General features: G+C 52.1%; 1 protein-coding gene across 1 annotated transcript in view; it reads right to left on the minus strand.

Moving 5' to 3' along the window:
* Positions 1-607: 607 nt before the first annotated feature.
* Positions 608-14,220, minus strand: part of LOC132574437 (probable cation-transporting ATPase 13A5) — a 69,806-nt gene continuing 56,193 nt past the window's right edge. Inside the window, exons 28-29 of the mRNA XM_060242791.1 lie at positions 4,741-4,829; positions 608-814 (exon numbers count right to left, since the gene is read on the minus strand). Of these exons, the coding sequence (XP_060098774.1) occupies positions 608-814; positions 4,741-4,829 (296 nt within the window). The remainder of the gene's footprint in view (positions 815-4,740; positions 4,830-14,220) is intronic.

Raw genomic sequence — 14,220 nt, forward strand, 5'->3', positions numbered from 1 at the left:
GTGGAGGAGTGGGGAATCAAACCCAGTTCTCCCAGATAAGAGTCTGTGCGCTTAACCACTACACCAAACTGGCAAAAGCAGGCTCAGGGTGGCTTGTTAAGGATGCAAAATGTAGTATTATCAGCTGAGGGGCCCTTTCCAAGGAAGAGCGCACCACCAAGTGGGGCCACAGCAGACAAGGCCCTGAGCTGAGGCAGACCAAATCCTTCTCCAGGAAGAGACAACCGAGAGGAAAGGCTGGGAGAAGAAGCTGCCTTCAGTCCTCTATAGGAGAGACAGAGCTTTATTTATTGTCATTCACACTCTGCCTGTCTCCCCAGTGGAGCCCAAAACTGACTTACATTCTTCTCTTCTCCTCAGTTTTTTCCTCACACCAACCACCCTGGGAGGCAGGTGAGGCTGAAAGTACGTGATCGGCCCAAGATCACACAGCAGAGCTTCCATGGCAAAGGGGGGATTCGAACCTGAGTCTCCCAGATCCTCAACAGACACTCAATCCACTTTGCCAGGCTGGCTCTCAGGATGCGCCTCCCAGACCAGGACGGCCTTCCTGGTAAGAACCAGCAGGGAGCAGCTGCTTTTCAGCAGACAGCCACTTTTCCGGCCGCTATTTTTTGGCGGACTCCTCCCCCTCGTAGGCGGGGTTGACGTAGGCCCCTCCCTGGCCGGGCTCTGCAAAGTCCCTTCGGTTCATGGGAGGCCAGCTGGGGTCCTGGAGGAGCTGCCTCTGCAAGAGCCGGTACTGGCTGGAGGAGCGGAACCCAAACAGCGCCTTGATCCACAACCACAGGCGGCGGTTCTGCAGGAGCCCATCCTGAGAAAAAGGAGAGAGTGAAGGAGCACTGGGCCGGTTCTGGGATCTTGACGCATCCCTCCAGAGGTCCCAGCCAGCCCAGATCTGCAGTCTACTGAAGGAAGCCCCACAGGGCATCACCCAAGATCTTTGCTGGCACACGCTCCTCCCCAAGAACACCCCCCCCCCAAATCCCTTTTGGCCTTCTTCCTCTCATGCAGAAGAATGGAGCTGTGGCTCAGTGGTAGAGCATCTCCTTGGTAAGCAGAAGGTCCCAGGTTAAATGCCCGGCATCTCCAACTAAAAAGGGTCCAGGCAAATAGGTGTGAAAAACCTCAGCTGGAGACCCTGGAGAGCCGCTGCCAGTCTGAGTAGACAATACTGACTTTGATGGACCAAAGAGGGTTTGATTCAGGCAGCTTCAGATGTTCAAGAAGGAGGGCTGGGTTTTATACCCCACTTTTCTCTCTCCTAAGAGTGGCTCACAATCACCTTTCCTTTCCCCTCCGCACAACAGGCACCTTGCGAGGTAGGCAGGGCTGAGACAACCCTGAGAGAATGGGATTGGCTCAAGGAAGGTCACCCAGCTGCCTTCACATGGAGGAGGAGGAGAGGAAAATCAAGCTCCCCCCACACACACTGCCCGGTTCTCCAGATTAGAGGCCACCGTTCTTAACCACGACACCAGGCTGCCTCTCGGTCTGCCATTCTGGCTGGTGCCTCCTTGTCCAAGGTGTGCAACTCAGAACCCGGAATTCAAGAGCCCCCCCAGAAAAGAGGGATGCAGCTTCTAGCCTGCCTCATTGTAAAGACCACCTGCAAACGACACCCCCTTGCATGTGACCGGGGAGGCTGGGCCGGGGCAGCAAGATGGAGCCAGGACTGGAAAGAACTGGGCATCTTCCTTTCCACGCATCCCAGGCCCCCAAAGCCAGCATTGTCAGGCGGGGAGCGCAAGAGGGATGCAAGACACAGTGTCCCCTCCTCCCCGCAGCTGGCTGCCTCTGGACCCTTGAGGGCTGCCGATTGGCTGCCTCATGGCCAATGACATGGCCTGCAAACAGGGCTGCCAAGGGTGGGGGTGAAGAGCCAAAACTGGGGGGGGGGGCAAGTCAGCTGCAGGGCCCCAGAAACCAGCCTGATGCTGCATGCCGCTGATGCAGATGATTTACGGGACTTCTCCTGCAGTTCTGTATCGCAGCGGGGGAAGCAGAAGACAGTCAACAACTCTTGCGGAGCTGGGCCTTTCTGCCACGTTTACCAGGAGGCTGAAGGAAACTCTTCCCCACCCTCCTTCCTTGTGCTCCCTTCCTTCCATGGTCTCCCATTCACCCACCCCTACTTTGAATTTTTCTCCCTCCTGACTTTTCAGTCTCAGCTCACCCATCCTGGCTGGAAACTCAGGTCATTGTAGTCTAGGAGTAAACCTTGCTTCATATTATAAACAAAAGGGGGAAGTTTGTATTTCCCAATTTAAACTTTCCATGCAGTAAAAGGATGCTCCCCACATCCCCACATCCTGAACAGGCATGAAAATAAATGTTAATCTGCCTCAGTGGTAACAAGCGAGGGACAGAAGTTAGACCTTCTCTATGTCTTTAGTTAGTTCATTTCTAACCCCCCCCCTCCATTTCTCCCTAAGGGGAACCCAAAGCAGCTGGCATCCTTTTCCTCTCCCGTTTTATCCTCACAACAACCCTGTGATTTAGGCTAAGGGTATGTGACTTACCAAAGCTCACCCAGCAAACTTCCACCAAGCCAGTTTGGTGTAGTGGTGAAGTGTGCGGACTCTTATCTGGGAGAGCCTGGTTTGATTCCCCCCTCCTCCACTTGCACCTGCTGGAATGGCCTTGGGTCAGCCAGAGCTCTTTTATCTGGGAGAACCGGGTTGGATTCCCTACTCCTCCACTTGCAGCTGCTGGAATGGCCGTGGGTCAGCCAGAGCTCTCTTATCTGGGAGAACCGGGTTTGATTCCCCACTCCTCCACTTGCAGCTGCTGGAATGGCCTTGGGTCAGCCAGAGCTCTCTTATCTGGGAGAACCAGGTTTGATTCCCCACTCCTCCACTTGCAGGTGCTGGAATGGCCTTGGGTCAGCCAGAGCTCTTTTATCTGGGAGAACCGGGTTTGATTCCCCACTCCTCCACTTGTACCTGCTGGAATGGCCTTGGATCAGCCAGAGCTCTCTTATCTGGGAGAACCGGGTTTGATTCCCCACTCCTCCACTTGCAGCTGCTGGAATGGCCGTGGGTCAGCCAGAGCTCTCTTATCTGGGAGAACCGGGTTTTATTCCCCATTCCTCCACTTGCAGCTGCTGGAATGGCCTAGGGTCAGCCAGAGCTCTCTTATCTGGGAGAACCGGGTTTGATTCCCCACTCCTCCACTTGCACCTGCTGGAATGGCCTCGGATCAGCCAGAGCTCACTTATCTGGGAGAACCGGGTTTCATTCCCCACTCCTCCACTTGCAGCTGCTGGAATGGTCTTGGATCAGCCAGAGCTCTCTTATCTGGGAGAACTGGGTTTGATTCCCCACTCCTCCACTTGCACCTGCTGGAATGGCCTTGGGTCAGCCATAGCTCTGGCAGAAGTTGTTCTTGAAAGGGCAGCTTCTGGGAGAGCTCTCTCAGCCCCCCTTGCCTCACAGGGTGTCTGTTGTGGGAGAGGAAGGGAAAAGAGATTGTGAGCCACTGAGACTCTGAGATTTGGAGTGGAGGGTGGGATATAAATGCAATACCTTCTTCTTCTTCCACAGCAGAGGGGGGATTTGCACCTGGCTCTCCTAGTCCAAAACTTTCACCCCTCCACAAGCTCAGCTCACACTGGGGAGCCCTGGAGACAACCTGGGCCGGACTGTTCCAGTTCCCTTCATTGGGAGCCCTGGGAGGAACTCCCAGGATGGTTCTGAAGTGGGCGGCCGATCTTGAGATTCCAAATTTTATTTTCTGAGTTAGGAATTTGGGTCATACTGGGGGGGGGGGGAGATGGAGTCTTTGTCTGGGGGGCCCTGACAGCAAGCCCCTCTAGGCAGGGCTCATTCTGCTCCCCATTTTACACACAGGACGATGGAGGGGAATTCGCACGTGGCTGCAAGACTGTGAGGAACCAAACAGCTTTATTAGCATGGATTTGCTAAGACCAGAGGTTGACCAGCACCATCCAGATGTGTGGGGGAGATCAGCTTGTGTGTGCATCTCTGGGATCTCACTCTGGCTGTGTGAGAGGGACCCTTTTCCTACTTCCCCGCCCCCCTCACACAGTGTGCCAGCCAAAGGGCCCCCTGCTCAGAAGGGAAGTGTGGAGATCATTTCCAGGAGGGAAAGAATGGGGGGAGGTCTGCTTACCTCTACGAAGAACGAGACACAGAACAGGACCACGAGCGTTATCAGGATGTAAACCCTCTAGATCATCGGGGTGCAGAGAAGCTGGGAAGGAAGAAATCCCCCTCAGAGATTGCTCTGTCACTCCCATCCTGTCTGCCCGACAAGCTGATCAGGGCAACTGACATAGCTGCCACCTCCCCCCCCCCACCCCCAGCCTCAGAACAACCACCTGGTGAGGTAGGCCAGCCTGAGAGGGAGTGACCAGCACAAAGTCATGGGAGAGTGGGGGATCTGAGCCCAGGTCTCCCAGCTCCTAGTCCAGCCCTCTTCCCACTGCACCACGCTGCCAGTCCCAAATACTCTGTCTGGTCAGCCCTCCTTTGCCAGCAGGCCCCTGCATCGGTCCAAGAGAGCCTCCTGGGGCCGGCTGCCAGTGCCACGATGCCCAGCAGTCCAGCCTGGTTGGAGGCCACATCCAGGCCCTGCGAAGGCAGCGGAGGCCAAGACACGGCTGCCTCTCCTGGTAGGGTGGTGCTCCCAACAAACGAACGAACCAGCTTGAGAGCCGGTAGAAAAGCTCGGCTGGAAGCTCTTTGCAGCCTGCCAGTCGGTGCCTCCCGCACTCACCTCCATGCCCTTGTAGATGCTCTCAAAGTCAGCAAAGAACAGGAAAAGGGCGACTCCGAGCTGCAGGCAGAGGGCCGTGCTGAAGGCATCTAAGGGACCCAAAGGGAAAGAGTGCCTGGTGAGCCCCCAGGGAACAGCTCCTCTTGGATCTGGCAGAACCACAGACAGCGACTGAGAGTGTCCGACAGCAGTGAGAGGGGGGCCTTCCGGAAGCCCCCAAGCAGGCCACAGCCCTCTTTGCCCCCCCTCCCGAGGGAGACTGCCTCTGGCCATGGAGCTGCTGTGGAAGAATTCTTTAGAAAGTCCATATTAGCAAATGGCCCTCCGCACGTGCTGCGGGTGCGAATTCCCTGTGTTGAGCCTGTACTGCGAGAAGACTGGCGCAGCCCCCATCCCTGGCCTGGCAGAGTCGCTTGAGCTAGTGTGATGGGGGAGAAAAGGTGTTCTTTGCTTTTAGCCCATGAAGATGTCAGGAACACCTGAATACATGCTGATGAAGAAGATGATGATGATATTGGATTTATATTCCGCCCTCCACTCTGAAGAGTCTCAGAGCGGCTCACAGTCTCCTTTCCCTTCCTCCCCCACAACAGACACCCTGTGAGGTAGATGAAGATATTGGATTTATATCCCGCCCTCCACTCCGAAGAGTCTCAGAGCGGCTCACAATCTCCTTTCCCTTCCTCCCCCCACAACAGACACCCTGTGAGGTAGATGAAGATATTGGATTTATATCCTGCCCTCCACTCTGAAGAGTCTCAGAGTGGCTCACAATCTCCTTTCCCTTCCTCCCCCACAACAGACACCCTGTGAGGTAGATGAAGATAGTGGATTTATATCCCGCCCTCCACTCCGAAGAGTCTCAGAGCGGCTCACAATCTCCTTTACCTTCCTCCCCCACAACAGACACCCTGTGAGGTAGATGAAGATATTGGATTTATATCCCACCCTCCACTCCAAAGAGTATCAGAGCGGCTCACAATCTCCTTTCCCTTCCTCCCCCACAACAGACACCCTGTGAGGTAGATGAAGATATTGGATTTATATCCCGCCCTCCACTCCGAAGAGTCTTAGAGCGGCTCACAATCTCCTTTCCCTTCCTCCTCCACCAAAACAGACACCCTGTGAGGTAGATGAAGATATTGGATTTATATCCCGCCCTCCACTCCGAAGAGTCTCAGAGCGGCTCACAATCTCCTTTCCCTTCCTCCCCCACAACAGACACCCTGTGAGGTAGATGAAGATATTGGATTTATATCCCGCCCTCCACTCCGAAGAGTCTCAGAGCGGCTCACAATCTCCTTTCCCTTCCTCCCCCCACAACAGACACCCTGTGAGGTAGATGAAGATATTGGATTTATATCCTGCCCTCCACTCTGAAGAGTCTCAGAGTGGCTCACAATCTCCTTTCCCTTCCTCCCCCACAACAGACACCCTGTGAGGTAGATGAAGATAGTGGATTTATATCCCGCCCTCCACTCCGAAGAGTCTCAGAGCGGCTCACAATCTCCTTTACCATCCTCCCCCACAACAGACACCCTGTGAGGTAGATGAAGATATTGGATTTATATCCCACCCTCCACTCCAAAGAGTATCAGAGCGGCTCACAATCTCCTTTCCCTTCCTCCCCCACAACAGACACCCTGTGAGGTAGATGAAGATATTGGATTTATATCCCGCCCTCCACTCCGAAGAGTCTTAGAGCGGCTCACAATCTCCTTTCCCTTCCTCCTCCACCAAAACAGACACCCTGTGAGGTAGATGAAGATATTGGATTTATATCCCGCCCTCCACTCCGAAGAGTCTCAGAGCGGCTCACAATCTCCTTTCCCTTCCTCCCCCACAACAGACACCCTGTGAGGTAGATGAAGATATTGGATTTATATCCCGCCCTCCACTCCGAAGAGTCTCAGAGCGGCTCACAATCTCCTTTCCCTTCCTCCCCCACAACAGACACCCTGTGAGGTAGATGAAGATATTGGATTTATATCCCGCCCTCCACTCTGAAGAGTCTCAGAGCACCTCACAATCTCCTTTCCCTTCCTACCCCACAACAGAAACCCTGTGAGGTAGATGGAAGATATTGGATTTATATCCCGCCCTCCACTCCGAAGAGTCTCAGAGCGGCTCACAATCTCCTTTCCCTTCCTCCCCCACAACAGACACCCTGTGAGGTAGATGAAGATATTGGATTTATATCCCGCCCTCCACTCCGAAGAGTCTCAGAGCGGCTCACAATCTCCTTTCCCTTCCTCCCCCACAACAGACACCCTGTGAGGTAGATGAAGATACTGGATTTATATCCCGCCCTCCACTCTGAATAGTCTCAGAGGGGCTCACAATCTCCTTTCCCTTCCTCCCCCACAACAGACACCCTGTGAGGTAGATGAAGATATTGCATTTATATCCCGCCCTCCACTCCGAAGAGTCTCAGAGCGGCTCACAATCTCCTTTACCTTCCTCCCCCACAACAGACACCCTGTGAGGTAGATGAAGATACTGGATTTATATCCCGCCCTCCACTCCGAAGAGTCTCAGAGCGGCTCACAATCTGCTTTATCTTCCTCCCACACAACAGACACCCTGTGAGGTAGGTGGGGCTGAGAGGTCTCTTACAGCAGCTGCCCTTTCAAGGACAACTCCTGCAAGAGCTCTGGCTGACCCAAGGCCATTCCAGCAGGTGCAAGTGGAGGAGTGGGGAATCCAACCCGGTTCTCCCAGATACGAGAGCTCTGGCTGACCCAAGGCCATTCCTGCAGGTGTAAGTGGAGGAGTGGGGAATCAAACCCAGTTCTCCCAGATAAGAGAGCTCTGGCTGACCCAAGGCCATTCCAGCAGGTGCAAGTGGAGGAGTGGGGAATCCAACCCGGTTCTCCCAGATACGAGAGCTCTGGCTGACCCAAGGCCATTCCTGCAGGTGTAAGTAGAGGAGTGGGGAATCAAACCCAGTTCTCCCAGATAAGAGAGCTCTGGCTGACCCAAGGCCATTCCAGCAGGTGCAAGTGGAGGAGTGGGGAATCCAACCCGGTTCTCCCAGATACGAGAGCTCTGGCTGACCCAAGGCCATTCCTGCAGGTGCAAGTGGAGGAGTGGGGAATCAAACCCAGTTCTCCCAGATAAGAGAGCTCTGGCTGACCCAAGGCCATTCCAGCAGGTGCAAGTGGAGGAGTGGGGAATCCAACCCGGTTCTCCCAGATAAGAGAGCTATGGCTGACCCAAGACCATTCTAGCAGCTGCAAGTGGAGGAGTGGGGAATCAAACCCGGTTCTCCCAGATAAGAGAGCTCTGGCTGACCCAAGGCCATTCCAGCAGGTGGAAGTGGAGGAGTGGGGAATCAAACCCAGTTCTCCCAGATAAGAGAGCTCTGGCTGACCCAAGGCCATTCCAGCAGGTGCAAGTGGAGGAGCGGGGAATCAAACCCGGTTCTCCCAGATAAGAGAGCTCTGGCTGACCCAAGGCCATTCCAGCAGGTGCAAGTGGAGGAGTGGGGAATCCAACCCGGTTCTCCCAGATAAGAGAGCTCTGGCTGACCCAAGGCCATTCCAGCAGGTGCAAGTGGAGGAGCGGGGAATCAAACCCGGTTCTCCCAGATAAGAGAGCTCTGGCTGACCCAAGGCCATTCCAGCAGGTGCAAGTGGAGGAGTGGGGAATCCAACCCGGTTCTCCCAGATAAGAGAGCTCTGGCTGACCCAAGGCCATTCCAGCAGGTGCAAGTGGAGGAGCGGGGAATCAAACCCGGTTCTCCCAGATAAGAGAGCTCTGGCTGACCCAAGGCCATTCCAGCAGGTGCAAGTGGAGGAGTGGGGAATCCAACCCAGTTCTCCCAGATAAGAGAGCTCTGGCTGACCCAAGGCCATTCCAGCAGGTGCAAGTGGAGGAGCGGGGAATCAAACCCGGTTCTCCCAGATGAGAGTCCGCACACTTCACCACTACACCAAAATGGCTCTCTTTGATCCAGGACACGGGTCCATGACAGTATTGTCTGCTCAGAGGGGCAGGGTCTCCCCAGGGTCTCACGGAGAGGAGGTCTTTCCCATCGCCCATTTCCTGGCCCATCCAACTGGAGCTGCTGTGGGTTGGACCTTCCCCATTGCAAGCAGAGGAGCCCATGGAATCGCCTTCTCCTGGTCCACTGAGGACTATCCAGAGTGGCAGGAGCTCTCCAGGGTCTCAGGCTGGGGTCTTTCCTATCTCCTGCTGCCTGGACCCTTCAACTGGAGTTGCTGCTGGGGACTGAACCTGAGACCTTCCGCAGGGCGAGCAGAGGCTCTGTCACGGAGCCACGGCCTCTCCTTAAAGGAAGCTTTGAGTCAGACCTCCTCGGTCCATCGAGGTCAGTCTTGTCTGCTCCAACTGGGCCTCAGGGAGAGGAGGTCTTTCTCATCACCCAGCGCCTTCCTCCTGGAGATGCTGAGGACTGGCCCTGGGACCTTCTGCCTAGCAGGCGCTGCTACTGAGCCACACGGAGGATAATTGGCCAGGGAGGCTGGCAAAGGCTTAGGCGGCCTCCAGAGCAATAGCCCAGAAAGGCAGCAGACACACAGCATAGGGGGGGGGGGGGGGGTTTCCTCAAGGGGTGACCTCTGTAGGTGCACCTGGTCAAGTCAACCTGCAGGCCTATGAAGCATGAGTTGGATTTTGAACATGCAGCCCCCAAACCCACACCCAATAGCTTCGTTGGTCCCTCCTGCCACCACCAGCATGGGTGCGTAAGTTAAAAAACCGCTAAAAGACACCATAAATTTTAAACAATAAGGCAGTGTAATGTAAAGGTCAGTGGTCTTCTGACAAAACTTGGACATAGAACTTCAAATAGAAAAGAGCATGTAGCAAAAAAAACATTAACAGAAGACTTTCCAATCACAAAGGAGTAACAATTAGGAGTGTGCATTCGGTAAACATTAGTTTTAGAAAAAGCCGAAATATGCCCTTTTTGTCATTTTTAGGCTTTAAAAAGACGAATCAGATTCTCTGATCTGATTCAGCAACCAAATTAGAGAAATCTGGGGAAAAGCCTAAAAAGTTCGGCTTTTCTTTTTCCCCGGGAATCAGAAGGATAGCAGGGGGAAGAGAAGAACATTACAATCTTAACAACGAACATCCTCTTCCTTTCGTACTTCAGGGGAATCTTTTGTGTCTACAATTAGAATCCATTAAGAGCTCTGAATTTACTCTGAATGTGTTCCTTATTCCTCAAGACCAGTCTTCACTCAGCCATCAAATTAACAACTGTTTTATCAGTGTAGCAAAAGAAAGATTAACTCAATCAGGAGTGGGGGGGGGGGAGGAATTGCATTTGCAAGATTATTGCAACAAGCTTATTATTTGGCTGCAAATAAGAATAAAGGCTCTAGATTGGTTAATATTTATAATTTCACACGTACTCAGGAATGGATAGGAAAGGAATGGACTTCTGGAATAAAGCAATAGCTAAAAACAAGGCCAGTATGTACTGTATCATGCCTAACCCTCTTTGTGTTTCTTTAATTACACAGTATAGATAAATTTGCTTTCCTTTGTAAGGCTGTTGTGGCAGGCTGGGCTGCTAGTGGCCAGCGGATTGGGGAGGGCGGGGCAACAGAAGTTCATGTCAGTCACAGGATTTTTCACATTTTGAAAATCTGTGCATGGCCAGAGAGCATAAAAGCAATCTGAGTCAGATTCCGTGCTGGTTTGCTGTGCTGCCTGAGACTGTGTGGCAATGGAGCTTTCCCAGCCATTGGTTCCAATGGGGGGGGGGGATGATGGGATCCAAATCTACTCCAATCTTCTTTGGAACTTGGGGGATTCTTTTGGGAAGAGCGTCCAGTAGGTACGCTGCAAATTTGGTGCCTCTCCCTCAAACCCCCTCCCTCCCCCAGCCCATGGGTTGTTCTCTATGTGGTTTTGCCTTTTTTAAAAAGGCAATTTTAAAAGTGAGAGTCAGATTCTCTGATTTGACATTTTTCCCATTATTGAAATTAATGGATTTTCCCCAGTCATTGATTTCAATGGGGAATAGGGGCACCCTCTTTGGGTGCCCATAGGATTGGACTCCCTGGTCCAATCTTTTTGAAACTTGGGGGATCTTTTGAGAAGAGGCTCCAGCAGGAACACAGCAAATTCGGTGCCTCTACCTCAAATCCCCTCCCCCCTAGTCCACAGAATATAAACTATGGGATTTTGCCATTGACGGCAAGATCGACAAGGAGATTGACAACAGGCTGGCAAAGGCAAACCGTGCATTTGGCCGACTGCACAAAAGAGTGTGGAGCAACAAGCATCTGAAAAAAGGCACAAAAATCAATGTTTACAAAGCAGTTGTGATGACAACCCTTATCTATGGCTCCGAATCGTGGGTTTTATACCATCATCACCTGCGACTCCTTGAGCGCTTTCATCAGCGCTGCCTTCGCACCATCCTCAACATCCACTGGAGTGACTTTGTGACCAACACTGAAGTCCTCAAGCAGGCAGAGGTTACCAGCATCGAGGCACTGCTGTTGAAGACGCAGCTGCGCTGGGCAGGGCATATTTCCAGGATGGAAAACCACCGCCTTCCCAAGATTGCCCTGTATGGCGAACTTTCCACCGGCCATAGAAATAGAGGGGCACCAAAGAAGAGGTACAAGGACTCCCTGAAGAAATCCCTTGGTACCTGTTGCATCAACCATCAGCAGTGGTCTGACCTAGCCTCAGATCGCCTCAGAAAGCCTCAGAAAGCATGGAGGCACACCATCCACCAGGCTGTCTCTTCCTTTGAGAACGCATGCATAGCTGGTCTTGAGGACAAAAGGAGATTGAGGAAGAATCGGACTGCTTCAGCACCAACCCCAAATCAGACTTTTCCCTGCAGCCACTGTGGCCGGACCTGCCGGTCCCGCATTGGTCTTATCAGCCACCAGCAAGCCTGCAGCAGACGTGGACTACTGCACCTTTCATAAATCTTCGTTCGCAAAGTCAAGCTGAGAGAGAGAGAGAGACAATGGCCCATAGAGTATAATGGAGCCTAAAAAATTTGGAAATACCGAATTGTTTTAGGTTTTTTTTCCTTATACCTAATATGAGACTTGGCTTTCCAAGGGAATAACGATTTTTTTTAAGTTTAATCCACCCAAAACCGAATTTTAACAAATTTTTCTTCTCTGCACATTCCTAGTGACAATATTCCAGTATTTAGTTCATGGAACTACAAGAAACCCTTCCAAAGATGTCTGTTCTAGATATCAAGACGTTGCATCCATCTTTCTTCAGTTTGGAGGCTTATTTATCACTGGAACCCAATCTTTACAATACATTCACAGGAGACCAACAAGGTTCAGAACATGTACGTAAGATTTCCAGGTTCTCCAATCTTACATACATGTTCTGAACCTTGTTGGTCTCCTGTGAATGTATTGTAAAGATTGGGTTCCAGTGATAAATAAGCCTCCAAACTGAAGAAAGACGGATGCAACGTCTTGATATCTAGAACAGACGTCTTTGGAAGGGCTTCTTGTAGTTCCATGAACTAAATACTAGAATATTGTCACTCCTTTGTGATTAGAAAGACTGCTTTTGAACTGTCTTCTGTTAATGAGTCCCAGGCCCCATTCACCTGCCCGCCTCCTGATTTCCTAACTGTATTGGCGGGGGGCACAGTGGGAGGGCTTCTAGTGTCCTGATCTGACTTGTGGACCTCTAGATGGCACCTGGGTTTTTTGGCCATTGTGTGACACAGAGTGTTGGACTGGAGGGGCTATTGGCCTGATCCAACAGGGCTTCTATTATGTGAAACGGAGTGTTGGACTGGATGGGCCATTGGCCTGATCCAACATGGCTTCTCTGATGTTCTTATGTGACACAGAGTGTTGGACTGGAGGGGCCATTGGCCTGATCCAACAGGGCTTCTCTTATGTTCTTATGTGACACAGAGTGTTGGACTGGAGGGGCCATTGGCCTGATCCAACAGGGCTTCTCTTATGTTCTTATGTGACAGAGAGTGTTGGACTGGAGGGGCCATTGGCCTGATCCAACATGGCTTCTCTTATGTGAAACGGAGTGTTGGACTGGATGGGCCATTGGCCTGATCCAACATGGCTTCTCTGATGTTCTTATGTGACACAGAGTGTTGGACTGGAGGGGCCATTGGCCTGATCCAACAGGGCTTCTCTTATGTTCTTATGTGACACAGAGTGTTGGACTGGAGGGGCCATTGGCCTGATCCAACAGGGCTTCTCTTATGTTCTTATGTGACACAGAGTGTTGGACTGGAGGGGCCATTGGCCTGATCCAACATGGCTTCTCTTATGTTCTTATGTGACAGAGAGTGTTGGACTGGAGGGGCCATTGGCCTGATCCAACATGGCTTCTCTTATGTTCTTATGTGACAGAGAGTGTTGGACTGGAGGGGCCATTGGCCTGATCCAACATGGCTTCTCTTATGTTCTTATGTGACACAGAGTGTTGGACTGGAGGGGCCATTGGCCTGATCCAACATGGCTTCTCTTATGTTCTTATGTGACACAGAGTGTTGGACTGGAGGGGCCATTGGCCTGATCCAACATGGCTTCTCTTATGTTCTTATGTGACACAAAGTGTTAGACTGGAGGGGCCATTGGCCTGATCCAACATGGCTTCTCTTATGTTCTTATGTGACACAGAGTGTTGGACTGGAGGGGCCATTGGCCTGATCCAACATGGCTTCTCTTATGTTCTTATGTGACAGAGAGTGTTGGACTGGAGGGGCCATTGGCCTGATCCAACATGGCTTCTCTTATGTTCTTATGTGAAAGAGAGTGTTGGACTGGAGGGGCCACTGGCCTGATCCAACAGGGCTTCTCTTACGTTCTTATGTGACACAGAGTGTTGGACTAGAGGGGCCATTGGCCTGATCCAACATGGTTTCTCTTATGTTATGTTCTTAATGTTTTTTTTGCCCCATGCTCCAGTTCTATGTGCAGGTTTTGTCAGAACACCACTAACCTTTACATTACATTGTCTTATTTAAAATGGATGGTGTCTGTGGCGGAACCGGCCCGATTCTGCCTTCAGACCCGGTCCCGTCAGCTCCCTATTGAGTCGCCAACTCCTGGAGGGAGCTATTCCTCCTCCTGCCCCTTGGGCTCGCTGCCACCACCTGCTCAGTCCCGGGGTTCAGATTGAGAGGAACAGGACTCCCAATCCCCCTCTCCAGCTGTGAGGCTAGGCCTCCAGGTCCTCTGCCACCCTGCACTTGGGTTTCACAGAGACCTCAGCGCTTCTTTGGGGCACCCCTGGAGGATTGGCACCGTATCCAACTGCATGCCTTCCCCCTTCCCCGGGGCCCCCTTCTTAACACAGCGTGGTCTAAGCGGTCGGGGATCTATGTGGTACAGAGATGAACTGCCAGCATTTAAAACAGAAAAAAACATTTATTTAAAAGAGAAAAATATAGGAAAAGAAAAACACCAAACCAAAAACAGTTGCCTTTAAAAAGTTAGCACAGCACAGCACCGCACAGCAAGCAGCATAACAAAATAA

The sequence above is a fragment of the Heteronotia binoei genome, chromosome 6 (genome assembly GCF_032191835.1).
Source record: "Heteronotia binoei isolate CCM8104 ecotype False Entrance Well chromosome 6, APGP_CSIRO_Hbin_v1, whole genome shotgun sequence".
Lineage (NCBI taxonomy): Eukaryota > Metazoa > Chordata > Lepidosauria > Squamata > Gekkonidae > Heteronotia > Heteronotia binoei.